At 67.2% G+C, this 27,735-nt stretch overlaps 2 protein-coding genes across 3 annotated transcripts in view; one reads left to right on the top strand and one right to left on the bottom strand.

Annotated features, from left to right (window-relative positions):
* The first annotated feature begins 536 nt into the window (after positions 1-536).
* Positions 537-22,581, top strand: EMILIN1 (elastin microfibril interfacer 1). Its single transcript, XM_084623608.1, has 8 exons — positions 537-833; positions 5,578-5,703; positions 13,704-13,912; positions 15,748-17,859; positions 18,404-18,511; positions 19,687-19,704; positions 20,117-20,251; positions 21,276-22,581. Exons 1-8 carry the CDS (start codon positions 655-657, stop codon positions 21,614-21,616), a joined length of 3,228 nt encoding a protein of 1,075 aa, XP_084479734.1. The 5' UTR covers positions 537-654; the 3' UTR covers positions 21,617-22,581.
* A 508-nt stretch (positions 22,582-23,089) lies between these two features.
* Positions 23,090-27,735, bottom strand: part of LOC311518129 (cGMP-dependent protein kinase 1-like) — a 69,500-nt gene continuing 64,854 nt past the window's right edge. The window contains exons 18-21 of one of the 2 annotated variants that reach the window (XM_084623610.1): positions 24,856-24,972; positions 24,463-24,525; positions 23,961-24,062; positions 23,090-23,487 (exon numbers count right to left, since the gene is read on the bottom strand). In XM_084623610.1, the coding sequence (XP_084479736.1) occupies positions 23,451-23,487; positions 23,961-24,062; positions 24,463-24,525; positions 24,856-24,972 (319 nt within the window). In that variant the 3' untranslated portion in view covers positions 23,090-23,450. The remainder of the gene's footprint in view (positions 23,488-23,960; positions 24,063-24,462; positions 24,526-24,855; positions 24,973-27,735) is intronic. The other variant, XM_084623609.1, reaches the window with a different exon arrangement.

Raw genomic sequence — 27,735 nt, 5'->3', positions numbered from 1 at the left:
GCCGGGGGTGCCGTGGCGGGGCCGGGGGTGCCGTGGTGGGGCCGGGGGTGCCGTGGGAGAGCCGGGGGTGCCATGGCGGGGCTGGGGGTGCCAGGGCAAGGCCGGGGGTGCCGTGGCGGGGCCGGGGGTGCCGTGGGAGAGCCGGGGGTGCCGTGGCGGGGCCGGGGGCGCCGCAGCGGGGCTGGGCCAGCGCCCGGCAGGGACCCCACGCGGTAGCGCTTGCCGTCCTGGCTGCTGCGCGGCCCCTGGCCCCCTGCCCGGCCTCTCTTGCTTTTCCCGTTTTCTGTGTTTTCTCCCCTGTCCGTGTTGGCGTCCGGGCCTAACGAGAAGCAGATGTGATTGCGGCCGGGCGGGGGAGGGGGCCGGCGGGGGGGCGGGGGGAGCAGGAACTGGAGTTGCAGAGAAGCCCCTCGCAGGAGCTGCAGGAAGAAAGGGCCCAGGTGGCCCTGGGGGCAGGGGGGCGCTGAGCCAGGCCGGGGGGGCCGGGGGGCAGGAAGTGGGGGCGGGCGGGGCTGACAGCTGCAGGGGCGGGCGGAGGGGAGGCCAGCCCCAGTGAGGGGAGCAGCCCGGCTGGGGCGGGCCGTGTGGACGGCGCGGGGAGCCACGAGCGAGCGGCTGAGCGGGACGGCCCGACGCCTTCGCGCCCACACGGCCATGGCGCGCCTCTGGGGCAGCCTCTGCTGCCTCCTGGCCGGGGTGGCCTGGGCCGCCAACTACCCGCCCCGCTACAGCCTCTACACCGGGGGGGCCGCGCCGCTGAGCCAGGGCCCGGCCCCCGCTGCCCAGGGGAGCCCGCAGGCCCAGCCCGGCGCCCGGGCCGCCAGCCGGCACAGGTAAGGGGCCGTGCCGGGGCAGGGAGTGTGAGGGTGGCTGTGGGCGCCGAGGGGCACCCTGGGGAACCCCATCTGGCCTTGGACAAGAGGTCCCAGCACGGAGAGCTGGAAGGGCACTCGGGGGGCTCCCCCGCCCCATGGAGATGAGGAGAGTCCCAGGGAGGTGCTGGGCTGGAGGGGACACCCTGGGGATCCCCTAGGGCAGGGGGACCAGTCTCCCGGTGGCTCATTTTGTGGGGTTCGGCCCAGCTGCTGCAGGCATCTGCCGTGGCTGTGGGCGGCGCGTCTTGGGGGCATCTGTCTGCAGCCCCTGGGCATAGCTCCGCCTCGCTGGGTGGTCTCAGGTGGGTCCCGGCCCTGCTCCGTGCCTCAGTGTCCCCAGGCCCAGAATGGGGGAGGGACACTGACCCGGGACATGCGCAGATTCCTGTGTGTGAGGCACATGGAAAGCCTCCGACCGGGGTGGTGGGAGGGAGGAGTTGGCGGTGGCAGGGGGTTGGGACATGGGGGAGCCAGCGGGCACAGAGGGTTGGGGAGCAGGGGGAAGGGGGAGTGGAGAAGGGGGCTGGGGGGACGGAGGTGGGGGAGCAGGCGGGAGGGAGGAGAGGGTGGGTTGGGGGAGCCAGGGGACACAGAGGAGTGGGGGGCAGCGGGAGGATGGGGAGGGGGAGCTGGGAGGGAGGCTGGGGGCTCGGGGGAGGGAGACGGGGGCTCAGCTGTGCTAATTCCTTGCAGCGGGTGTGTGCCCAGGGCGTGTGTCTGGTGAGGTGGGGGTGCTCTGGGAGATGTGGCACCCGGCCGGGGGGTCCCCAGGGCTGCAGTGCGTTGACTGGGGCGCTGGGGGGGCTCTCGAGCAGACCAACTGGCCCCCACCCCACAGGCCAGGCCCCTGCACCCCCGCTGGGCCCTGCTGCTTGGGGCGGGGACGATGGTGAAGCGCCGAGTGAGCCTGGCCTGGCCCCACGCCAGCCGCGAGCGAGAGGGGCCCAGGGATTGCGGAGCTGCAGCCAGATGGAGCATGTGCCCGGGGAGCGGGGCACTGGCAAGGGGGCAGGGGAGGCGCTGTGGGGGGACTGTATCAAGGGGGACAAGGGGCACCATTGGGCGGGGGGGCACTGTCGGGGGGATAAGGGGACACTGTTGGGAGGACAGGGGGTGGCACTGACAGAGGGAGAGGGGGCACTGTCGGGGACAGGGGGCGCTGAGGGGGGCAGGGGCGCTGTCGGGGGCAGGGGGAGGCGCTGTCGGGGGCAGGGGGCGCTGTCGGGGGGCAGGGGGCACTGCGGGGGCAGGGGAGGGGCACTCCCGGGCAGGGGGCAGCTGCCCCTGGCCGTGGCTCAGTCTCCGCTGAGCTGGAGCCATGTCCGCATTGGGGCCGGTGCAGCTGCCCGGGGGAGGGACACGCGGCCTCGCTGGGCACCGGCCTGGGCACCGTGTTCCCAGCAAACGGGAGGTGCCAGCCACAGCGGGCAACCCCTGCCAGCCCCCCAGGAGCAGCCTCAGCCGGGCGGGGCAGAGCGGGACCCAGTCCCCCCCAGCCAGGGGAGGGGGTGGGGCCAGCCAGACGCCCCAGGGGCTGGCAGGGGGATGGGGGTGCAGTGCCCAGTGCTCCTATGGGGGGCTCTGGGGCAGGGAGCAGCTGGCGAGCCCCCAGCAAAGCTGTGACAGGAGGAGGGGTTGGGAGGGGCTTAGTGACCCACAGGACATGGACAGGCCCCCCCTCACTCCCCAGCCTGGCCTGGCCCCATGGCTCGGCCTGGCCCGTTCGATGCCAGTGTCCTGCCAGAGGGGACTGGGCCGAGGACAGCGCCGCCCACGCCCTGGGGGCATCGCGGCCCCAAGGGCTGCTCTCTGGGGCAGGGACGTCCCCACCCGGCGACGCAGGGACCCCCAGCCAGGTCCGTGCCTCGCGCAGGGGCCTGGCATTGCCCTGTATGACGCGCCATGGGGCCAGGCACCCCCTGTGGAGGAGTCCCAGCTGCAGGGGGGCAGAGCCCCTGGGCCCTAGAGCAGACAGCGGGGCGGTTCAGCCCCACACTCGGGACAGAAAGGGAGGCGGCTTGTGTCCCAGAGCAGGCGTTTGGGAGGGAGGCTGGGAACCAGCCAGGAGCGACAGCCAGCTGGGAGTGCAGAGGGCCCCCCTTGAGCCCCCCCGCAGCACAGCCTCCCCAGCTCGCCCCCCCCCGAGTCCTCCCTCCCTGCAGCACAGCCCCCCAGCCTGCCCCCCGCTGAGCGCCCCCTCCCTGCAGCACAGCCCCCCCAGTCTGCCCCCTGCTGAGCCCCCCCTCCCTGCAGCACAGCCCCCCAGCCTGCCCCCCTGAGTCCCCCTCCCTGCAGCACAGCCCCCCCAGTCTGCCCCCTGCTGAGCCCCCCCTCCCTGCAGCATAGCCCCCCAGCCTGCCCCCCCACTGAGCCCCCCCTCCCTGCAGCACAGCCCCCAGCCTGCCCCCCGCTGATCGCCACCTCCCTGCAGCACAGCCCCCCAGCCTGCCCCCTGAGCCCCCCGCTCCCTTCAGCACAGCCCCCCCCGCCCGCCCCCTGCTGAGCACCCCCTCCCTGACCCCAGTCTGGGTCTGTGTTTGCTCAGCAGAAAGGCCCCCCCCCCCACCGAACTGCCAGCACAGGGCGGGGTTCTCCCTGCAGCATGGTGGGGGGGGCTACACCCCCGGAGCTATGCGGGGAATGGGCAGGCTCCCCCTGTTTTCATGGCAGCCAGGGCCCATGGGGCAGCTCCATGTTTCCCCCCACTCATGCACCCCTGTCACGGAGTCCCCGGGCGATGCTCTGGAGCGGCTCCATGCGAAGCCAGGCAGGACTCTGGGAGTGGATGGGTCATTACACAAAGTAAAACTATTTCCCCTTGTTTATTCCGCCCCCCCACATCATGTGCCATCATGTGCAGGACACACAGCTCACCCGCCTTCCCCCTTCCTGGGTCTGACCTCGGAGCATTCAGCCTCCTCTGCCCCTCCGTGCGCTTCCCCCCAGCGAGTCCGCCCTGACGGGGTTGTGGGGAAGCCAGAGGGTCCTGCCCCCCAACTCTGCAGTCAGACGTGACTCTCAGCCAGCCAGTAAAACAGAAGGTTTATTAGACGACAGGAACATGGTCTAACACAGAGCTTGCAGGTGCAGAGAACGGGACCCCTCAGCTGGGTCCATTTTGGGGGGCAGTGAGCCAGACAACCCCATCTGCACTTCACTCCATGTCCCAGCCAGCCCCAAACTTAAACACTCTCCAGCCCCTCCTCCTCTGGGCTTTGTTCCTTTCTGGGGCCAGGAGGGCACCTGATTCCTTTGTTCTCCAACCCTTTAGCTCTCACCTTGCAGGGGGGAAGGGCCAGGCCATCAGTGGCCAGGAAACAGGGTGTCGGCCATTCTCTGTGTCCAGACCCCTGCACACACCTGCCCTCCAGGGCTCTGCAAGGACCATACACCCTTATCCCACCCCCTAGAGACTTAAGAACTGCATGGGGAAACTGAGGCACCCCCACACTATTCAGAGGAAACATTAAGAACAGTCCCGCTTCGTCACACCCCTGCAAGCTGGCCCAGCCCCCCCAGCCCCGCAATGATTAACCATCCCAGCCCGGGGCCCAGGGACGTGCTGCAGCCAGACTGGTGCAGAGAGCTGGTGGCTGCAGGCTGGGCCCCACGCTGGCCCCGGGGAGCTCAGAGCCCGGGTGGGGCTGCAGGGAGCAGAGGAAGGGGCTCAGGGGAGACCCCAGGCTGGGAGCGGGGAGTTGCCTGGGAAAAGGCTGGGCCCCGTCAAACCCACAAGGAGATGGGGCTGGCTGGGGCGGGGGTGTACCTGAACCAATAGGGTCTCAGCTGCACTGGGGGGTGTCCCATGGGAATCACCTCATGGGCCCCTGGCACAGCCGCCCAAACGCCCCCTGCTGCCAGGGCTAGACCTGCCCCAGCCCCCCAGCCAGTGGGGTCCCTCCTGTAATAGCCCCAGTGGGGCAGACAATCCTATAGCCACCCCACAGTGCAGTGGGGGGCCTGGCAGCCACCCGCCCAGCGGAGACGACTCTGGGCTGGAGAGGCTGGGGGTGGGGGCAGAATTTACCTTTGCCCCAAGTTCCTGGGAGGCTCAGGGGAGCCATGGCACGTCCTGCCCCAGAAGCCACAAACGTGGTCCTCCCCTGAGTTACCCTGCTCGTGACCCTGCTGGTTCCCCCTCTGTGATCAAAGGGGCTGGCTGCTGCCAGGGGCACCGGACAGGGCAGAGATCAAAAGGAGTGGGGGGGAGCCTCTTTAACAGGCTCGTTGTCCCATTAGCAGTGAGCTGTGACCGGCTGCTCCCAGCGGGGCGGGGCCCTTGCTGCAGGGGGGGCTCGCTGCACCAGGCCAGGGGGCTTGCTGCACCAAGGTGGGAGGTAGGGGGCTCACTGCACCAGGCCGGGGGGCTCGCTGCACCAGGGTGGGAGGTAGGGGGCTCACTGCACCAGGCCGGGGGGCTCGCTGCACCAGGCCGGGGGGCTCGCTGCACCAGGGTGGGAGGTAGGGGGCTCACTGCACCAGGCCGGGGGGCTCGCTGCACCAGGCCGGGGGGTCGCTGCACCAGGCCGGGGGGTCGCTGCACCAGGGCGAGGAGTAGGGGGCTCGCTGCACCAGGCCGGGGGGCTCGCTGCACCAGGGTGGGAGGTAGGGGGCTCGCTGCACCAGGCCGGGGGGTCGCTGCACGTGGGGGGCAGGGGAGGCGCCTTGTGCTTGCTGGGCCTGATTCTCACTCCTGCTGCAGGAACTGGTGCGCCTACGTGGTGACGCGCACGGTGAGCTGCATGGTGGAGGACGGCGTGGACACCTTCGTCAAACCCGACTACCAGCCCTGCGGGTGGGGACAGCTCCAGTGCCCACGCATGGTGACGTGAGTGTGGGGGCAAGAGACCCGGGAGCGGAGGGTCGGGAGTGAGGGGCACTGGCAGGCTGGGGGGAGCCCAGGGCTGGGCGAGCAGGGGGCTGCGGGTCGGGAACCAGCGGGGCCTTGTGTGCATAGCCCCTGTGCCTGGCTCTGTCCTGGCCAAGATATAGACGTTCTGGGGTGGGCCTTGTGCTGCAATGTGGGGAGAGGGGAGCCTCATGCTACCTGGGCTGGGGGCAGGGAGCTGCCAGTGGACAGAAGCACAGTGACCTCTGAGTGCAGTGGGGGGCTGGCAGGAGATGGGAGGACTGGCACTGGGAAGGGAAAGGAGAGGGGTCCTGGGCGTGGGGGGGTGAAATCCCAGGGGTGGGAGAGGTGTGGGGTTTGGTGCATTGCTGGTGCCTGGCTGCGGGGCGGGGGGAGCTGGGGTCATGGTCTCCATGGAGGGAACGAGGCCTGGCGGCCTGGCATCGCCTGCCCCGGGGGCAGCGGGCAGAGCAGGGACCCAGAGAGAGCAGCTGCAGATGGAGCACGCTGGCCCCGTCCAGGGCCCCAAGGGAAGGTACAGGGCGCCCCCTAGCGGGAAAGGCTGGGAACGGTTCCAGAGACAGCAGCCCTGGCCCGGTCCCAGAGGAACCAGAACCTGCCATATTTCCATGGCTCCAGTTTGCCCCGGTCACAGCCCCACAGGGTTGGCCTCTGGGAGGAGCCCTCTGTGACGGGGCTGCCCGTGGGAGCCAGCTGAGGTCACTCCATCAGGGTGAACTGCAAACAGACCGGGACGGACAAACCCCAACCACTGGTGGATATTCCACTCCTTCGATTTACCCAGCCAGCCCAAACCAGCTTCTCCAGCACCTCCCTGGGTACTCAGACGTCCAAACAACGCAGTGCCCTTAAAGTGCCCAGCCGCAGGCCTCCATCCAGACACACACGTCAAGCATAGGATGCTAAATTCTGAAAATCTTATTTCATCATAGAAAAGAAAAGATTCTCCTGACCCCAAAGGACCAAGCCCCAGACCCAGGTCAAACGATAACTCAGATCTTACCCCAAATACACGCTTACCGTCAATCCTTAGTAACTAAACTAAAATCTATTAAAAAAGAAAAGAGAGAGAGTTGGTTGAAAGATCAATATACAGACAGACTTGAGTTCAGTTCTTGAGGTTCAGATACAGAGCAGAGATGGTGAGTCTGTAGTTGCCAAAAGTCCTTTTAGAAATAGTCCACGGGTTACAGTCCAATGTCCATGTTCAGGGTGACTCCAGTCAGTGACTGGGGATCTCAATCCTTATGGCTCAGGGTTTCCCCTTCTTGAAACCCAAAGCAGATCGGAGATGAAGAAGGATCGTGTCCCAGGGTTTTATACATTCCCTGCAGCCTTTTGGCCTGAGAAAACAATCGGCTTCACTTTCCTTCTCCCAAACATCCTGGCAATTAGCCCAGGGTCATTTATCCATTAACAGTTCAGATACCGGTTACCACAACCTTCAAAGAGCCATATAGACAATAATACTATGTCACTCCAGTGTCTTCCTAAATGTTAATATTCCTCTTTTGATCTTTGAATCAAAGCTATAGCAACAGACAAGACTTGTTTGCTGACATCACAAGACCTGAGCACACAGCTCCCCTTCTCTCTCTCACAATGCCGGCTGCATTTCACAGCTCTGTTCATTTACAGATCCTCCTAACCAGTCTTTACAGTCCGGCCCTGCGTCAGGTCAGTCTGGGAGTTCATTAACTCTTTCTGGCCCTGTCACCTTTCCATGAGCTATTATATTACACTCATAACATCACACCCTCCCATGGGCCAAGTCCCCCAGGGATCTCACCCTTCCTCCAGGGTGAGCCCTGTGGCCTCCCTATGTATGGGGCACCAGTGTGCCCGCTGCTGGGGTCCTGTGTCCAGGCCTGGTGCCCACAGATCAAGGCGGGTCTGGGAAGAGCCCGGAGAACGATCAGAGGGTTAGAAAACCTGGCTGAGAACGAGCGACTCCAGGAGAACCCGGTCAGCCCCGCACCGCCCAGGAACCGGCTGTGCCAGCAGGCAGCCGCAGACACAAAGCCAAGACAGAGCAGGGCTGTGTTAAACGTAAACTCCCAAACAAATCGGGAAAGTTAAAAAAAGATTTGCCAGGGTGAGGGAACCGATTCCGGGCTTGTGTCATTGAAAGGCAACTGGTTAAAAGCAGCATTGTCCCAAAGCGTTGTGTTCAGAGCCTCCATTCCCGAGGGCTCACGCTGCTGCAGCTCTGCCTAGGGTTGTCCAGCATCCCGGTTTTGACCAGAACACGGGGTCAAAACGGGGCTCTGGTGGCTCTGGTTGGTGCGGGGCTGGCAGGCTCCCTACCCGGCTCTGCGCGGCTCCCGGAAGTGGCCAGCATGTTCCTCCAGCTCCTAGGCGAACCGCCTCCCACACCCGACCTCCCTGCTCCAGTCCTGAGCCCCCTCCTGCACCCCAAACCCTTCAGCCCTGGCCCCACCCCCGAGTCCACACCCCCAGCCGGAGCACTCATCCCCTACCTGCACCCCAATGCCCTGCCCTAGCCCTGAGCCCCCTCCTGCACCCCAAACCCCTCATCCCTGGCCCCACCCCCGAGTCCACACCCCCAGCCGGAGCACTCATCCCCCGCCCGCACCCCAACGCCCTGCTCTAGCCCTGAGCCCCCTCCTGCACCCCAAACCCCTCATCCCTGGCCCCACCCCCGAGCCCACACCCCCAGCCGGAGCACTCATCCCCCGCCCGCACCCCAACGCCCTGCCCTAGCCCTGAGCCCCCTCCTGCACCCCAAACCCCTCATCCCTGGCCCCACCCCCGAGCCCACACCCCCAGCCGGAGCACTCATCCCCCGCCCGCACCCCAATGCCCTGCCCTAGCCCTGAGCCCCCTTCTGCACCCCAAACCCTTCAGCCCTGGCCCCACCCCCGAGTCCACACCCCCAGCCGGAGCACTCATCCCCTACCTGCACCCCAACGCCCTGCCCTAGCCCTGAGCCCCCTTCTGCACCCCAAACCCCTCAGCCCTGGCCCCACCCCCGAGTCCACACCCCCAGCCGGAGCACTCATCCCCCGCCCGCACCCCAACGCCCTGCCCTAGCCCTGAGCCCCCTCCTGCACCCCAAACCCCTCAGCCCTGGCCCCACCCCCGAGTCCACACCCCCAGCCGGAGCACTCATCCCCCGCCCGCACCCCAATGCCCTGCCCTAGCCCTGAGCCCCCTCCTGCACCCCAAACCCCTCATCCCTGGCCCCACTCCTGAGCCCACACCCCCAGCCGGAGAGCTCATCCCCTGCCCGCACCCCAACGCCCTGAGTCACGGAGTCCCCGGACGATGCTCTGGAACTGCTCCCCATGAAGCCAGGCAGGACTCTGGGGAAGTCTCCTCTCTGGGAGCAGCCTGTCTGCAGGACACACAGCTCACACAGCTTCCACCTTCCTGGGTCTGACCTCAGAGCATTCAGCATCCTCTGCCCCTCCGTGCGCTTCCCACAGCGAGTCCCCCCAGGCGGGGTCCTGGGGAAGCCAGAGGGTCCTGCCCCCCAACTCCGCAGTCAGACGGGACTCTCAGCCAGCCAGTAAAACAGAAGGTTTATTAGACAACAGGAACATGGTCTAACACAGAGCTTGTAGTATAGAGAACAGGACCCCTCAGCTGGGTCCATTTTGGGGGGCAGTGAGCCAGACAACCCCGTCTGCCCTTCACTCCATGTCCCAGCCAGCCCCAAACTGAAACCCCCTCCAGCCCCTCCTCCTCTGGGCTTTGTCCCTTTCCCGGGCCAGGAGGGCACCTGATTCCTTTGTTCTCCAACCCTTTAGCTCTCACCTTGCAGGGGGGAAGGGCCCAGGCCATCAGTTGCCAGGAAACAGGGTGTCGGCCATTCTCTGTGTCCCGATCCCTGCACACACCTGCCCTCTAGGGCTCTGCAATGATCATACACCCTTACCCCACCCCCTAGAGACTTAAGAACTGCCTAAGGGAAACTGAGGCACCCCCACACTATTCAGAGGAAACATTAAGAACAGTCCCACTTCGTCACACCCTGCCCTAGCCCGGTGAAAATGAGTGAGTGAGCGAGGGTGGGGGAGAGCAAGTGACGGAGGGAGGGAGGATGGAGTGAGCGGGGGGGCATGACCTTGGAGAAGGGGCGTGGCCTCATGGAAGGAGCAGGGCAGAGGGTGGGGCAAGTGTGTTCAGTTTTCTGCAATTAGAAAGTTGGCAACCCTACCTCTGCTGGACTTATGTTCTCAAAAGGAAGGTTCAGTGGGGACTTGACCCCAGGCTGTAAGAACCTACATGGGAACAAATATTGCACCATGGGCTCATAGGGTTGCCAACTGTCTAATCCCACAAACCCAAACACCCTTGCCCCACCCACTTCCCCAAGGTCCCACCCCTGCCCCGCCCTTTCTCTGAGGCCCCCATCCCGCTCACTCCATTCCCCCTCCCTCCGTCACTTGCTTTCCCTCACCCTCCCTCACTTTCACTGGTCTGGGGTTTGGGGTGCGGGAGGGGGCTCTGGGCTGAGCTGCAGGGGATTGGGGTGTGAGTGTGGGTTGTGGGCTCCGGGAGGGAGTTTGGGTGCAGGAGGGGCTGATGGAAGGGCGGTTGGGATGCAAGAGGGGGAGAGGGGTGTGGGCTCCTGATGGACGGTGCTTACCTCGGGTGGCTCCCGGAAGTGACTGGCTTGTCCGGCGGCGGCTCCTAGGCTCAGGGGCGGCCAGGTGGCTCTGCGTGCTGCCCCTGCCTGCCAGCACCGCTCCCACAGCTCCCACTGACTGTGGTTCCCTGTTCCTGGCCAGTGGGAACTGTGGAGTCAGCGCTCGGGACGGGGGCAGCACGCGGAGACCCCCTGGCCCTGTCTTTGCCTAGGAGCTGCTGCTGGACATGCCGGGAGCCCCACTGCACTGCCGGGCTTTTAGCAGCCTAAAATCTCTCGGTTTGGCTTCAGTAGCCTCTGGGAGATGGAGCCTGATTCCGGGAGACTCCCGGCCAAACCAGGAGGGTTGGAGACCCTATAGGGCAGGGGTGGGCAACCTGAGCCTGAGAAGGAGCCAGAATTCCCAATATACATCGCCAAAGAGCCACAGTAATACATCAGCAGCCCATCAGCTGCTCCCCTCCTCCAGCCCCCAGCGCTTCCCCCTCCCGCCATGCCTCTCGCCTACCGTGATCAGCTGTTTTGCATGCGCAGGAGGCTCTGGGGGAGGAGCGAGGGCACGGCCGGCTCAGCGGAAGGGGTGGAGTGGGGGCAGGGCCTGGGGCAGAGCCAGGGTTGAGCAGTGAGCGCCCCCGGCAAACTGGAAAGTGGGCGCCTGTCGCTCCAGCCCCAGAGTCGGGGCCTGTACAAGGAGCCCCGTAGTAACCTCTGAAGAGCCGCGTGCGGCTCTGGAGCTCCGGGTTGGCCCCCCTGAGCTAAGGGCTCGTCAGGCTGGCAGAGGAAGGTTGGACAAGAGCCAGTGGCAAGAAGCTGACACTGCACCAATTCCAACTGGCAAAAAGGTGTCAGTTATTAACAGTGAGAGTCACTAGCCTCGGGAGCAATTCACGGGGCCGGGCTGGATTCTCCCTCACCGGCTCATTATAAATCCAGAACGGCTGTTTCTCTACCGTCTCTGCTCCGGGGGCAGTCCTGGGCCCTGCGAGGCTGGGGGTCAGACCAGTCCATCGCACTGGGCCCTTCTGGCCTGGGGATCTATGAAGTAGCCCAGGGCAATGCTGGTGTCTGACCTGCTATGAGCTTGCTTAGAAGAGGCACACGGGATCTTTTTCAGGGAAAGGCAAGACGCCGCGTTTATCGAAAATACAACCGTTAGCATGTGCGTTGAATCACACACACACAAGTCCTGCAGATGCTCTTCCATTTACCAGGCTGTCGTAAAACAAGTCAATCTAATGGCCAGTTAGACCGAGCTTGAGTGAGGAGCTGGGCTCTGTCGGTCGTGACCCGATGCTCCGAGGTTTCACAGGACTGAACCCAGAGTCTTATGGCAAAACACCCCAGCATTATACTTGTAAATTCCCACTTTAGTCTGTGGATTTTGTCATTCTGCAATGTCATTCTGTAATTGTTAGTCCTTAAGTGGTGTTAATTGTGGGGTTTTCTGCTGTTCTCTCTTATTTGTTGCCTCGCCTCCGAGGTCATCAGTGCTGCTAACTCATTGAGCATCAACAACAATGGATGTTTTGTGATTGTTTCTCCAAGTTTCTCACTTCTTCTTGACCATCTGGACATTTGTGAGGCTTCCATTGTGAGGTGTGGATTCACCAAGGGCAAGTCATGCCTGACTAATCTAATTGCCTTCTATGACAAGATAACTGGCTCTGTGGATGAAGGGAAAGCAGTGGACGTGTTGTTCCTTGACTTTAGCAAAGCTTTTGACACGGTCTCCCACAGTATTCTTGCCAGCAAGTTAAAGAAGTATGGGCTGGATGAATGGACTAGAAAGTTGGCTAGATTGTCAGGCTCAACGGGTAGTGATCAATGGTCCCATGTCTAGTTGGCAGCCGGTATCAAGTGGAGTGCCCCAGGGGTCAGTCCTGGGGCCGGTTTTGTTCAATATCTTCATAAATGATCTGGAGGATGGTGTGGATTGCACCCTCAGCAAGTTTGCAGATGACACTAAACTGGGAGGAGTGGTAGATACGCTGGAGGGTAGGGATAGGATACAGGGGGCCCTAGACAAATTGGAGGATTGGGCCAAAAGAAATCTCATGAGGTTCAACAAGGACAAGTGCAGAGTCCTGCACTTAGGACGGAAGAATCCCATGCACTGCTACAGACTAGGGACCAAATGGCTAGGCAGCAGTTCTGCGGAAAAGGACCTAGGGGTGATAGTGGATGAGAAGCTGGATATGAGTCAGCAGTGTGCCCTTGTTGCCAAGAAGGCCAATGGCATTTTGGGATGTATAAGTAGGGGCATTGCCAGCAGATCGAGGGACGTGATCGTCCCCCTCTATTCGACATTGGTGAGGCCTCATCTGGAGTACTGTGTCCAGTTTTGGGCCCCACACTACAAGAAGGATGTGGATAAATTGGGCAACAAAAATGATTAGGGGACTGGAACACATGAGTTATGAGGAGAGGCTGAGGGAACTGGGATTGTTTAGCCTGCAGAAGAGAAGAATGAGGGGGGATTTGATAGCTGCTTTCAACTACCTGAAAGGGGGTTCCAGAGAGGATGGATCTAGACTGTTCTCAGTGGTAGCAGATGACAGAACGAGGAGTAATGGTCTCAAGTTGCAGTGGGGGAGGTTTAGATTGGATATTAGGAAAAACTTTTTCACTAGGAGGGTGGTGAAGCACTGGAATGCGTTACCTAGGGAGGTGGTAGAATCTCCTTCCTTAGAGGTTTTTAAGGTCAGGCTTGACAAAGCCCTGGCTGGGATGATTTAACTGGGAATTGGTCCTGCTTTGAGCAGGGGGTTGGACTAGATGACCTTCTGGGGTCCCTTCCAACCCTGATATTCTATGATTCTATGATTCCACACTCCTCCTTGCCCATGCACACAGCCTTCACTCACACCAAACGATTTTACAGAGAATTTCAGACAGGATAACATTTTAGAAAGGGTTATATGGTTACTAAAGGGATTACAAACGAACCTTACGCAACTTCGTTTGCAATGCAGAAAAGAAACAAGCCCTTATGTAGGAAAACTTCTCCTAAAACAAAAGGTGACCAGACTCAGCCATAGGGACCATTCTGGTCTTTTCCTGCCTCGACATCAGTTCAGACACAGGCAGCCTGTCCGAGGTGTTTTTTCCAATGACCCAGGGTCGTTCCTTCCTGCTGTCCAGTCAGGGTGGCCAGCAGAATGCAGTCAAATGGTAGCATAGAACAATACACTGAATACATACGACATGATCATCCCTTCGCCTTCATTCTAAGTTATACAAAATACAAACAGGAAACCCTACAACTACACTATCCGCACAGGGCAGGGGTGGCGCCCCCCGGTGGGCAGCGCCGGTGTCTCACCCACTCTCCCTCGCCCTGCAGGTATCGCAGTTACCTGAGGCCCCGCTACAAGGTGGCCTATAAGACCGTGTCGGACATGGAGTGGAAATGCTGCCATGGCTACTCGGGTGACGACTGCCTGGAGGGGCCAGCCCAGGGCCCCCCTCTCACCACCACCCGCCCGCGCCCCAAGCCCGGCCGCCCCACACTTTCCGGCTTTGGGAACCCCCTGAGCGGCCTGGGCGGAGAAGGTACCAATGGCTTGGGGATTGGGGGGGAGAGCCAGGTTTGTGCGGGGAGAGGTGAGGTGTGGGGAGCTGGGGCGGGAATGAGGCCCAGAGACGGAAGGTGTGGGGGGTCCTGTTTGGGGGCAGAGTTGCAGAGTCTCTCGGCTGCCCCTGCTCCCCAGCGCCCCCTCCCTTTGCCCTCCAGACCGAGCTGGCCTCGACCTCCGCTCCCAGCACACAACGCTCCCTCTTGCCTGAGCGCCAGGCCCCGTTGCATGCTGGGACCCCCCATCTCCATGGGATACAGCTGAGAGCGGCTGGTGGCCACCTGGGGCAACTGCACCCCGAAGGGAAAAGCCTTGGCCCAGCTTGGGGGCCAGAACTAGGGATCCAGAGCCTCAGCTCAGCCAGAGGTGGTGGCCAGGGAGCCCCGCTCAGAGCGCTCTGCTCTGCAGGCCGGGGGCGAGGCGGGGCGGGGCGAGGCGAGGCGGGGCGAGGCGAGCCGGGGTGGGGCGAGGCGGGGCGGGGAGGGCTGCCTGGGGCCGTGCCCAGCTCGGGGGAGCCAGCTCACAGTGCTCTGCTCTGCAGGCCGGGAGCGAGGCGGGGCGGGGCGAGGCGAGGCGGGGCAGGGCGGGGTGGGGCGAGGTGGGCTGGGGGCGGGGCGGGGCAGGGCGGGGCGAGGTGGGGCGGGGCGAGGCGAGGCGGGGCGAGGTTAGGCGGGGCGGGGAGGGCTGCCCGGGGCCGTGCCCGGCTCGGGGGAGCCCCGCTCACAGTGCTCTGCTCTGCAGGCCGGGGAGAGGCGGGGTGGGGCAGGGCGGGGCGAGGCGGGGCGAGGCGGGGTGGGGTGGGGCAGGGAGGGGAGGGGCGGGACAAGGCGAGGCGGGGCGGGGCGAGGCGGGGAGGGGTGGGGCGGGGCGTGGCGGGGCGGGCCGGGGGCGAGGCGGGGCAGGGCGAGGCGAGGCGGGGCGGGGCGGGGAGGGCTGCCCGGGGCCGTGCCCGGCTCGGGGGAGCCCCGCTCACAGTGCTCTGCTCTGCAGGCCGGGGAGAGGCGGGGCGGGGCGGGGCGAGGCGGGGTGGGGTGGGGTGGGGCAGGGAGGGGAGGGGCGGGACAAGGCGAGGCGGGGCGGGGCAAGGCGAGGCGGGGAGGGGTGGGGCGGGGCGAGGCGGGGCGGGCCGGGGGCGAGGCGGGGCAGGGCGAGGCGGGGCGGGGCGAGGAGGGCTGCCCGGGGCCGTGCCCGGCTCGGGGGAGCCCCGCTCACAGTGCTCTGCTCTGCAGGCCGGGGAGAGGCGGGGCGGGGCAGGGCGGGGCGAGGCGGGGTGGGGTGGGGTGGGGCAGGGAGGGGAGGGGCGGGCCGGGGGCGAGGCGGGGCAGGGCGAGGCGAGGCGGGGCGGGGCGGGGAGGGCTGCCCGGGGCCGTGCCCGGCTCGGGGGAGCCCCGCTCACAGTGCTCTGCTCTGCAGGCCGGGGAGAGGCGGGGCGGGGCAGGGCGGGGCGAGGCGGGGTGGGGTGGGCCGGGGAGAGGCGGGGCGGGGCAGGGCGAGGCGGGGTGGGGCGGGGCGGGGCGGGGTGGGGCAGGGAGGGGAGGGGCGGGACGAGGCGAGGCGGGGCGGGGCGAGGCGGAGAGGGGTGGGCCGGGGAGAGGCGGGGCGGGGCGGGGCAGGGCGAGGCGGGGTGGGGTGGGGCGGGGAGGGGAGGGGCGGGACGAGGCGAGGCGAGGCGGGGAGGGGTGGGGCGGGGCGAGGCGGGGCGGGCCGGGGGCGAGGCGGGGCAGGGCGAGGCGAGGCGGGGCGGGGCGGGGAGGGCTGCCCGGGGCCGTGCCCGGCTCGGGGGAGCCCCGCTCACAGCGCTCTGCTCTGCAGGCCGGGGAGAGGCAGAGAAGGTGAAGCAGCTGGAGGAGAAGGTGCAGAGCCTGAGCAAGCAGCTGCAGGACCTGCAGGCCACCACGGAGAAGCTGCTGCAGGAGGGGCACAAGGCGGTGGAGCTGTCGCTGAACGGGAAGCAGCCGGCCGACGCGGCCGCCCAGCCCGAGATGAAGGAGACCCTCAACGAGATCCAGAGGCATCTGCAGCGCCTGGACAACCGCATCTCCAGCCACGACGCCGAGCTGACCAATCTCAGCAACGGGCAGGGGCCCGGGCAGGGGCCGGGGGCCCCGCCAGGAGGGGCACTGCTCCTGCAGGAGGTGGAGCGGCGGGTGCAGGAGTCCTGCGCCACCTGCCTGGAGGGCAGCGAGGGCCTGCGGCGGCAGCAGGCCGAGGACCGCGAGCGCATGCGGGGCCTGGAGAAACTGATCAGCTCCGTGGACCAGCGCAACCGGGAGGCGGTGGAGAGCATCCAGCGGCACGTGAGCGGCCTGGCAGGGCGCCTGCCCAAGGACTGCTGCTCCCAGCTGGATGAGCTGCGCGGCAGGGTGGCTGACCTGGAGCGGGGGCTGGACCGCGTCTCTGGCTCCTTCGCCATCCTCAATGGGCGCCTGGACCACGAGCTGGCTGGTCTGGAGCCGGCAGGGGCGGGGCGGGCGCTGGAGGGCCGGCTGGTGGAGATGGAGGGGCGTCTGAACGCCACCCAGCGCCGCCTGGAGGAGCACCACGCCCAGCAGCTGCCCCACCTGCATGGCCACCTGGCAGGGGAGCTGAGCCGGCGGCTCAGTGGGGCCGAGGGGGAGCTCGCCAACGTGGCCGGCCAGCTGAGCGGCTTCCAGGCCCACGTGCAGCGGGCCCTGGCCAACCTGAGCCGCGACGTGGAGACGCTGAAGGACAGCGTGGCTCAGAGTGTGGCTGTGGCAACAGAGCAGCAGGGCCCGGGCGTGGGGTGCAGCCAGCCCTGCCCCACGCCCCAGGCCCCCTCCCTGGGCAGCCGGGACTCACAGACCAGCGACATCCTCAGTGAGCTGGCGCGCCGGGTGCAGGATAACGACGTGCAGCTGCGGAGCCTGGGCTCTGGCCTGCACCAGCTCAGCAGCTCCAGGGACGGGCTGGCCGGCTCCGTGCGGGCCCTGCAGGCCGAGGGGAAGAAGCTGCGGGAGCTGGTGGGGGCAAACGGGGAGTCGCTAGGGCGCCTGGCGGCCGAGATCAAGAAGCTGGAGAGCCAGCGGCTGGGCGCAGCGGGCAGCGCCACCGACCCTAGCGCCAAGGACCTGGCGCTCTACTTCAACCGCACGGGGGCGCGGCTGGGCCGGCTGGAGGCCGAGCTGGGGGCGCTGAGCGGCACGGGGCAGGCCGAGCAGCGCGGCTGCAGCCGGGCCTGCGCTGCCCTGCAGGAGGAGGTGGGCCGGCTGCGCGGGGAGGTGGCGGCCTGCACTGGGGCTTGCCCGCTGCTGCCCAGGAAGCCGGAGCAGGGCCGGGAGCCCGTGGAGGCCCACAAGCCCCTGGACGGCTTCAGCGTCTTCGGGGGCACGTCGGCCGTGGACCTGAAGTCGCTGCAGGGCGAGCTGTCCGAGGTGATCCTGAGCTTCAGCTCCCTGAACGACACGCTGCGCGGGCTGCAGAGCACCGTGGACAAGCACCAGACCGACCTCCACGAGCTGGGCTCCACCAAGGACCGCATCATCGCCGAGATCAACAAGGTGCAGGCCGAGGCCACGGAGCGCGCGGCTGAGAGCGAGGAGCGGCTGGAGGGGGTGACGCACCAGCTGCACCAGCTGGGGGGCACGCTGCGGGGCGAGGCCGGGGAGTGCCGGCGTGCGGCCGGCGGCCTGGAGCAGCGGCTGGCCAAGCTGGAGGGCGTCTGCGAGCGGCTGGACGCCGTCTCCGGCAGCCTGCGCAAGGTCAAGGAGGGGCTGAGCAAGCACGTGACCGGGCTGTGGGGCTGCCTGCAGGAGGTGAACGGCACCCTGCGCACCCACGGCGCCCTGCTCGACAAGCTGCAGGACGCCCGCCTGGGCACCGTCCACCCCCGCCTGAGCACCCTCAACGCCTCCCTGCTGCGCCTGCAGGGCGAGGTGCACAACCTCACGCACCTGGACCTGGCAGGTACGGCCCCCGGGCACCGCCGGGTATGGGGGGCAGGGCCCCTGGGCGCTGCTGGGCATGGGGGGCAGGGCATTGGGGGGCAGGACCCCCGAGTGCTGCTGGGCATGGGGGGCAGGGCACTGGGGGCAGGGCCCCCAGGCACCACCGGGTAGGGGGGGCAGGGCATCAGGGGGCAGGGCTCCCGGGCGCTGCTAGGCATGGGGGGCAGGGCATTGGGGGGCAGGGCCCCTGGGCACCACTGGGTATGGGGGCAGGGCATCAGGGGGCAGGGCACCGGGGGGCAGGGCCCCCAGGCACCGCTGGGCATGGAGGCAGGACACCGTGGTGGGGCAAGAGACGAGGCACCATGTGGGGAGCTGGGACAGCACAGGGATGAGGACTGGCCATGGCTCCGATTGCCCCTTGGTGGGGACTGGCTGGTTCCAGGGGGTGGATTGGGGTGGGATCAAGGGCTCCGATATCGGGGGGGGACGCTCAGGGAGGTGGGGGTGGAGGCTCCTACTGGCCCAGGGGGGCAGCTCTAACTCTCTGGGTTCTGTTTCAGGACCCCCCGGCCCACCTGGACCCGAAGGCCCCATGGGAAGACCGGGTCCCTCAGGGCCAGCAGGGCCCTCAGGCAAGGACGGAGAACAAGGTCCCATGGGACCCCCAGGTGAGGAGCAGCCCTGCCCCACGGGGAGGGGAGTGGCTGGGTCCATCGCAGGGTCATGGCACAAACTCAGCCGCTGCCCACGGCTGCCCCTCCGCTCCCTCCCCACCTCGCGGGCCCCACGGCTCTGGTTACAGCTACAGCCTCACGCGGGTGCCACAGGGCCTGACCCCTGCCCGCCCCAGGCGCCCACCCGCACGGGTGTCGGCCTCCCACCCGCCTGCGCCACCAAGGGACCAGCCTGAGCCATGAGGAAACCCGGCCTGGCACAGCCGCTTTCGATGGGGGGCCAGGGGAGGCAATGCCCCAATGGCCCCCAGCAATGGGCCGAGCTCCTAGGGGGTCACAGACCCTGAGCCAGGGCTGTGCTGCCCCTCGTGTGCTGCCCTGGGGCCTGTGGCCCCTGCTCCCCATAGAGGAGAACCCGGCCCAGGCCAGGCGGCACCCGGGGAACCAGAACCTGGCCATGAGCCAACGCCCCGGCCACCCCAGGGGCCCCTTTCCTGGGTGCTCACCCTGTATCCCCCACCCCGGTGCAGGCACAGCTCCCCCCGCTCTGCTACCCCCCTGTCCCACTGCACAGCTCCCCCGCCCTGCTACCCCCATCCCACTGCACAGCTCCCCCCACCCTGCTACCCCCCCACTGCACAGCTCCCCCGCCCTGCTACCCCCCTGCCCCACTGCACAGCTCCCCCTGCCCTGCTACCCCCCTGCCCCACTGCACAGCTCCCCCTGCCCTGCTACCCCCCTGCCCCACTGCACAGCTCCCCCGCCCTGCTACCCCCATCCCACTGCACAGCTCCCCCGCCCTGCTACCCCCCCACTGCACAGCTCCCCCCGCCCTGCTACCCCCCTGCCCCACTGCACAGCTCCCCCTGCCCTGCTATCCCCCATCCCACTGCACAGCTCCCCCCGCCCTGCTACCCCCCTGCCCCACTGCACAGCTCCCTCTGCCCTGCTACCCCCTGACCCACTGCACAGCTCCCCCTGCCCTGCTACCCCCCTGACCCACTGCACAGCTCCCTCTGCCCTGCTACCCCCTGCCCCACTGCACAGCTCCCTCTGCCCTGCTACCCCCCTGCCCCACTGCACAGCTCCCCCCCGCCCCGCTACCTCCCAGGCCCTGCCAAACCCAGCACCCTGCGCTCACCTCTCGTCTCCTCTCCCTTCTCTTCCAGGGCTCCCTGGCGAGCAAGGTGAGGTTGGCTGTGGGGAGGGACGGGGGGGTGGGCCAGGGGGTGGGGAGAGCCGGGCGTGTGGTGGTATGGGGGCCCTGGGGGTGGGGGAAAGCTGGGGGTGGGATAGGGGCCCCTGGGTGTGGGGGACAGGGAGAGCTGGGGTCTGATGGGCTGGGGGCCCCTGGGCATGGCATGGAGGTGGGGGTGGGCTGGGGGCCCCGGGCACGGGGGAATGGGTGAGGAGCTGGGGGTGGGCTGGGGGACCCAGGCACGGGGGGCAGGGAGAGCTGGGGGGGTGACTGGCTGGGGGCCCTGGGCATCGGGTGATGGGCGAGGAGCTGTGGGGGACACAGACCTGCCTGGGGGCAGGGAGGAGGCTGGGAACGGGGGGTCCTAATGGCACTGTGCCGACCCCGTCTCTCTGTGCCAGGCCCGGTGGGCGAGGCGGCCGTGGTGCCCAGAGTCGCCTTCTCGGCCGCGCTGACGTCCCGGCACGTGGAGCCCGGTACCATCCCCTTCGACAGGCTGCTGGTGAACGACGGGGACGCCTACGACCCCTACACCGGTGAGCAGTGCCCCACGGCCAGCCCCATGGTGGGAGCTCCCCATAGCCAGCCCTCCACAGTGCCTCGTACCCAGCTGGTGTGGGTGAGCTAGAGAGCAGGGGGCTGCCGCGCTGGTTTGGGGCGTCCTGCTCATCGGCAGTGACTGTCCACGTCAGCCCCAGGCCAGGGGGTCTCCCCTCGGGCTCAGGAGGGGGGAGCAGCAAGGGGCTGGGGGGGGCGGAATTTAGTGTTACTGGCAGAGCTGGGGCTGGGGGGGCTTCAGGGGCCCTGGCTGAGCTTGGGGGGGACCCCAGGGCTGGGGTAGCCGGGGGCTGTGGGGCGGGATTGGGGGCACTGGCAGGGCTGGGGGAGGGGAGCTCAGGGATGGGGTAGCCGGGGCCGTGGGGCGGGATTGGGGGCCCTGGCTGAGCTTGGGGGGGACCCCAGGGCTGGGGTAGCCGGGGGCTGTGGGGTGGGATTGGGGGCACTGGCAGGGCTGGGGGAGGGGAGCCCAGGGCTGGGGTAGCAGGGGGCTGTGGGGCGGGATTGGGGGCACTGGCAGGGCTGGGGGAGGGGAGCTCAGGGATGGGGTAGCAGGGGGCTGTGGGGTGGGATTGGGGGCACTGGCAGGGCTGGGGGAGGGGAGCTCAGGGATGGGGTAGCCGGGGGCTGTGGGGCGGGATTGGAGGCACTGGCAGGGCTGGGGGAGGGGAGCCCAGGGCTGGGGTAGCAGGGGGCTGTGGGGTGGGATTGGAGGCACTGGCAGGGCTGGGGGAGGGGAGCTCAGGGATGGGGTAGCAGGGGCCGTGGGGCGGGATTGGGGGCACTGGCAGGGCTGGGGGAGGGGAGCCCAGGGCTGGGGCAGCAGGGGGCTGTGGGGAGGGATTGGGGGCACCGGCAGAGCTCTGTGTGGGGAGCCCAGGGCAGGGCTGGCAGGGGCTCATCGCGTGCTCACCCCCCCCCAGGCCCCAGGGGCAGTGCCCTGGGGCGATGAGACCCCCTGGGGGGACGCTCCTGCCCCGCTGACGGGCTGCCCCCTCCCAGGTGTCTTCACTGTGCCCGTGTCCGGGCGGTACTTCATCAGCGCCGTGCTGACGGGGCACCGGAGCGAGAAGGTCGAGGCCGTGCTGTCGCGCTCCAACCAGGGCATCGCCCGCAGCGACTCGGGCGGCTACCAGCCCGAGGGCCTGGAGAACAAGCCGGTGGCCGAGAACCAGCCCAGCCCGGGCTCCCTGGGTGTCTTCAACCTGCTGCTGCAGCTGGAGGCCGGCGAGACGCTCTGCGTGGACCTGGTGACGGGCCAGCTGGCCCACTCCTCCGACGAGCCGCTCACCGTCTTCAGCGGGGTGCTGCTGTACCCCAGCCCAGGGGATGAGGCCGGCTAGTCCCTACCCCACTGTGACGCTGCCCCTGGGCACGGGGCAGGGGCCCAGCTGGGCTCCGGGCGCGTTGCATCCTGGGCCGGCCCCGCAGCACCCTCGCCCTCGGGGCTGCAAAGGCTGTGCCCCGTCAGAGCCGGGGGCAGGGGGACCCCCCACCGCAGCTGGCCTGGCCTGGCCCCCTGGGCATGGGGAGAGGGGAGCCCAGGCCGGCAGCCCACCCCCATGTGCTGCAGCAGGGGCTCAGGAGGCAGCGAGTGCCCCGTGGAGCCCAGCCCAGCGCCCCCCCCGCCCCCGAGCAGGGCAGCCCTGCCCTTAATAAGCTGGAGGGCTCCTGGTTCCCAGGCCCTGCCCAGAGCGGCCCCCGGGTCCCTCGCTGCTCCCAGCTACCCCCCAGCCCACCCGGCTGAGGGGCCCAGGGGGCTCATGGCCAGGGCTCCTCAAGGGCCAGCCACGGACGCGTCTCCTGCAGGCCGGCCAGCTGCTGCGGGGGGCTCCAGGGACGCTCCGGGCTGTAAATCCTGCAGGGATGCCCCAGGCCCGGGGTGGGGATCCCCCTCCCCTGAAGCCAGGCCCCTCCCCGACCCACATCGACCGGCACCTCCCTGTTATTTATCATCCTGTCGCGCCCATTCCTGCCCTGCTGCCTGCCCTGAGGGGCACCTGCCTGCCATGCCCCTGCTGCACAGCTCCTGCTCACCACCTCAGCCCCTCACCGCCCCGGGCAGAGACCCCAGCCACCCACATGCCAGGGCCGGAGGGCGCCCGTGGGGCACGCAGGACTGGGGGGCCCCGGCCCTGCACAGACGACACCAGAGAAGAGCCGGCGGGCAGCCCTGCCGCTGAGGGAGCCATGTGGGGGAGGGGCCCGTGGCCAGCTCTGCGGGCGGTGGTGCCCTACCCTGGCACGGGCCAGCTCTGCTCGGGCATCTATTTCATGTATTAATAAAGAAGAGTCACTGTGTTTTGTACCCTGGGCCCCGCCTCGCTTCTCAGCCTGGCTGCCCCCCCAGCCACCCTGGTGCCGTGGGCCGCTCCTCACCAGGGCGAGCCGCGTTGCCCGGGGGTGCCCGACTCAGCCCAGACGCAGCCCCCGGGAGAGAACTGCAAGGCCAGCACCCAGCCTGCCCTGAGCGTGGCGCGGCTCTGCGGCGGGGGCTCCAGGCGTGGGGTGAACCCCCCCTGCACCTTGCAGCCCCCCCAGGGCTGCCCCTCAGTCCTGCCGGGGCAGAGCCAGCTTGGGTCCCTGGGGCAGGTGGGGAGGCGCTGCTGGGGAGTGGGGCCGGCGCTGCCGGGCAGAGCCAGCAGGAGAAGCCACCGTTGCCAGAGCCAGGCACACGTGAGCACCAGCCAGAGCCGCGGGGCCCCGGGAGCAGCTCACGCCGGAATTGCTGCTCCAGCCTTGTTCCCCTGCCCGGGCACCGCAGGGGCCCCCTCCCTGCCCACGGGCAGCGCGGCAGGGACCGGGACCAGGCTGCATGGAGTCACACAGGGGCCTTTATTGCCCACAGCCCAGGGGGCCAGGCCCGGGGCAGCTCCCACCCTCATGCAGCCGCTTTCAGGAACAGGCCTGTGCAGGCCCAGGGCCCTCTGCTCCCCACCAGCGGGGTCTGCCAGGCTGGGGCCCCGTGCCCAGGAGGGGCCAGCCCAGGGCTAACAGCAGACCAGGGCCCCGTCCTCCCACGGGCAGGGGGCACGTGCCCAGCTCAGCAACAGGGCAGCAGCCACTAGCAGAGCGTCCCCCCATCCCCCAGTCCTGGTGGTGCTGCTGGCCTGGGCCCCATGGCTGCTCAGAAATCCTCGTCCCAGCCCGAGAACTCCTCCTCGGCCGGCGTCCAGTCTACCGAGAAGCGCTTGAAGTTGGCGTAGGGCGGGCCCTGTGGAGAGACGGTGTGGGGCTCAGTCTCCTCCAGCTCCGGGTCACGGCTGCAGCTGCCTCCTGCCCCACACGGGGCTTGGCCTGGGTCCTCCCTCCTTGGCTTGCCACCTGCCCCATGACACCCCCCCGGCTCTGGCCCCAGCATGAGGCTCCCGCAGCCAGGGGCTGCCCCACAGCAGGGGGCTGCTTGGTCTGGACTGTGCCACCTTGGAGGGACCTCCCTGCCCCTGTGTTGCAGGGTCTCTGGCTGGCATGCTTGGGTGAGGGGGATGCTATGCCAGGTTGCCTCCATTCTGTGGGCAGAGTGATGCAGCTCATGGGGGGGGCACAGTGCAGCATGGCATGCTGGGAGCTGTGGGGCCCTATGGAGGCAGAGCATTGGCAGCCCCCTCCCCCCCAGTCCCGCGCCAAGGACTCAGCCCATCACCCCTGAACACTGGACCACCAAGCCCAGGCCTGCCCCAGCCTCACCCGGGGTCCACCCGCAGCCCCCACACCTGCTTCATCAGCGCCAGGGTGGGAGCATCGATCTGCCGCAGGGCCAGACGCTTCCACTTCACCGAGCCAAACCACCTGGGAGCAAGGACAGCGTCAGTGGGGCAGAAGCGCCGGCCACAGGGCATCCCAGCTCCTCCAGCCCCACCTCTCCCAGCCGGAGGAGGGAAGCCCCAGCAGGGGGCGCTGCTGGGGGCGGGGCCGGAGGAGGGAAGCCCCAACAGGGGGCGCTGCTGGGGGCGGGGCTGGAGGAGGGAAGCCCCAGCAGGGGGCGCTGCTGGGGGCGGGGCCAGAGGAGGGAAGCCCCAGCAGGGGGCGCTGCTGGGGGCGGGGCCGGAGGAGGGAAGCCCCAGCAGGGGGCGCTGCTGGGGGCGGGGCCGGAGGAGGGAAGCCCCAGCAGGGGGCGCTGCTGGGGGCGGGGCCGGAGGGGGGAGCCCTGGCTGTGTGGGCTCCCCTTCTCCCTTGGCTTCTCTCCTACCGGTGTTTCCTGATGCCGTGGATGCCGGTGCGGGTGTTGCCCAAGCGCTGCCCGGGCCGGTGCCTGCGGGGGTGCGGAGAACAGGCTCAGTGGGGGCCCTGACATTGCCCCTCCCCCTCCCCGCAGCCCCCCCAGCTCTGCCCTTGCCAGGCAGCTTCACACAGCACGGGCCATGGCACAGCTCCGGCAGGGAGAGCCCTTCGCCCGCAGCTCAGCAACGAGCTCACCGGGAGGGTAGGGAGTCTCCAGCCCAGTGCCCCCCTCACCCCCCTGGGTCAGGCCCTGGAGCCCTATAGCCGGCCTTGTGGGCTGGCCAGCACCCACCATGCCCACCCGGCAGCCGTGGGCATGCGGCGGTGCCAGGGAGCTGCAGCCCGCGCCCGGCCCACCTACCGACACAGCTTGGAGACCAGGGAGCAGGCGGCCTCACTCATGTAGGCCGGGAACGAGAACACCCCGTCCAGGATCTTGCTGTAGATCTTCTGGGGATCGGAGCTGTGGAACGGGGGCCTGGCGAGAGACGGGGGGCATCACACACCCGCCCCCCCCGGGGACGCCCTGACACTCTCCCCTCCTCCAACCAGCAGGCCGCTCCCGGGGACCCCCCCCCGGGGACACCCCGACACTCTCCCCTCCTCCACCTGGCAGGCCGCTCCCGGGACACCCCCAGGGACGCCCCAACACTCTCCCCTCCTCCGCCCGACAGGCCGCTCCCAGGGACCCCCCCCAGGGACGCCCCGACACTCCCTCCTCCACCCAGCAGGCTGCTCCCGGGGACCTCCCCCCCGGGGACGCCCTGACACTCTCCCCTCCTCCAACCAGCAGGCTGCTCCCGGGGACCTCCCCCCCGGGGACACCCTCACACTCTCCCCTCCCCCACTCGGCAGGCAGCTCCTGGGACCCCCCCGGGGACGCCCTGACACTCTCCCCTCCTCCACACGACAGGCCGCTCCCGGGACCCCCCCTTGTGACGCAGCAGGGAATGGGGAGGATTTGACCTGGGGATGTTGCAGGGGAGTTTCACTGGGGATGGGAGACTTCCCTTGAGGGAGGATACCTGAGCCTGTTACCTGAGCCAGGAGGGGGTTGGGTCCAGGTGACACCTTCTGCCCAGGAAACTGAACAAAGGCTGGGAGAGGAGCTGGGGGGAGGCTGGGGGAGTCGGCTGGAGGGGTTTCCAGTTTGGGGAGTTGGCTGGGGAAGAGGAGAGAGCCCCAAGGCTGGGGTCTAATCTCCCTGCCCCCCACCCCCCAAAAGGGCCTAAGGGGTCCTGTTTATGCCTACAAGCTCTGGTCTGGACTGTATTCCCATCATCCCTAATAAACCTTCTGTTCTACTGGCTGGCTGAGAGTCGTGGTGAATCACAGGAAGTGGGGGTGCAGGGCCCTGACTTCGGAGAGAGTGCCTTGTTCCCCTGGAGGTGGATGGGAGGAAGGTCAATGGATACTGGGATACGGGCGCGGAGGTGACGCTGGCCCGGTCCAAGGTGGTGGCCCCAGATCGGGTGGTGCCCAACACCTACCTGACCCTGACAGGGGTGGGCGGGACCCCACTTAAGGTGCCCGTGGCAAGGGTACACCTGAAATGGGGGGCCAAGGAGGGCCCCAAGGATGTGGGGGTACACCACCATTTGCCCACTGAGGTTTTGATGGGGGGAGACCTAGAGGACTGGCCAAGCAAGCCCCAGACCGCCCTGGTTGTGACCCGTAGCCAGAGCCGGCAAGGAGGGTACCACACCGGAGATGCAGGACCCTACCCTGGTGGGGAGGGAGCGCCGAGGGGCACGGCTCAGAGAGGCTGAGGCCACAGACCTGGCCACTAAGGGGGAACCGGGCCCCGTCCCTGCCCCAGCCGCTGAGTTCCAGGCCGAGTTGAGGAAAGATCCCTCCTTGCGGAAGCTCAGGGACATGGCCGACCTCAGTGTGGGACGGACCATGAGGAGAGGCTGCCAGGAGAGGTTCCTGTGGGAGAAGGGGTTCCTGTACCGAGAATGGGCTCCCACAAGGGAAGTAGAGTCCTGTGGGATCAGGAGGCAGCTGGTGGTCCCCCAGAAGTATCGCCGCAGGCTCCTGTACCTGGCCCATGACATCCCCCTCGCAGGGCACCAGGGAATCCGGCGCACCCGGCAGAGGTTGCTACAGAACTTTTACTGGCCCGGGGTCTTTACCACGGTCCGGCAGTATTGCCGATCCTGTGACCCCTGTCAGAGGGTGGGGAAGGCCCGGGACAAGGGGAAAGCGGCTTTGAGACCTTTGCCCATCATAGAGGAGCCTTTCCAGAAGGTGGCCATGGACATCGTGGGGCCTCTCAGCAAGACGACCCGGTCGGGGAAGAAATACATTCTGGGGGTGGTAGATTTTGCCACCCGCTACCCCGAGGCAGTGCCCTTAGCTTCCATTGAAGCCGACACCGTGGCCGACGCGCTCCTGACCATTTTGAGCCGAGTGGGGTTCCCCAAGGAAGTCTTGACAGACCAAGGCTCCAACTTCATGTCGGCCCTGCTCTGGTGCTTGTGGGAGAAATGTGGGGTCCGGCACGACTGGGCCTCAGCTTATCACCCCCAGTCCAATGGGCTGGTGGAGAGGTTTAACGGGATGCTAAAGATGATGCTGAAAACCTTTATGAACCAGCACCCGCAGGACTGGGACAAGTACTTACCTCACCTGCTGTTCGCGTACAGGGAGGTGCCCCAGGAGTCTACCGGATTTTCACCTTTCAAACTGTTATATGGAAGGAGGGTGAGGGGCCCCCTGGACCTGATGAGAGACGAGTGGGAGGGGAAGGCCACTCCCGATGGAGAGTCAGTGGTGGAGTATGTCCTGATCTTCCGAGAGAGACTGGCTGAACTCATGGGCCTGGCCAGGGAGAATCTGGCCAGAGCCCAGAGGAAGCAGAAGGTCTGGTATGACCGCACGGCACGGGCCCGTGCCTACGCCACCGGGGATCAGGTGATGGTTCTCATCCCCGTGAGAAAGAACAAACTATAGGCCGCCTGGGAGGGCCCTTTCAAGGTCGTCAAGCAGCTCAAGGAGGTAAACTATGTGGTGGAGCTGTCGAACCGGGCGCACCACCGCCGGGTGTACCATGTGAATATGATGAAGCCATATTATGCCAGGGGGAATGTGGTGTTGGCCGTGTGTGGACATTGGGAGGAGCAGGGAGATGACCCTTTAGTAGACCTATTACCTGGGACCAGAGCTGGTTCCCCCCTGGAAACAATTCCCCTCTCGGATCAGCTAACCCCTGCCCAGCAAGCTGAGGTCAGGGGGGTGC

Source organism: Lepidochelys olivacea (genome assembly GCF_965140295.1).
Source record: "Lepidochelys olivacea isolate rLepOli2 genome assembly, chromosome: 3".
NCBI classification, from domain to species: domain Eukaryota; kingdom Metazoa; phylum Chordata; order Testudines; family Cheloniidae; genus Lepidochelys; species Lepidochelys olivacea.
The sequence above is the reverse complement of the archived record's forward strand: the minus strand, read 5'-3'. Positions and strand labels throughout refer to the sequence as shown.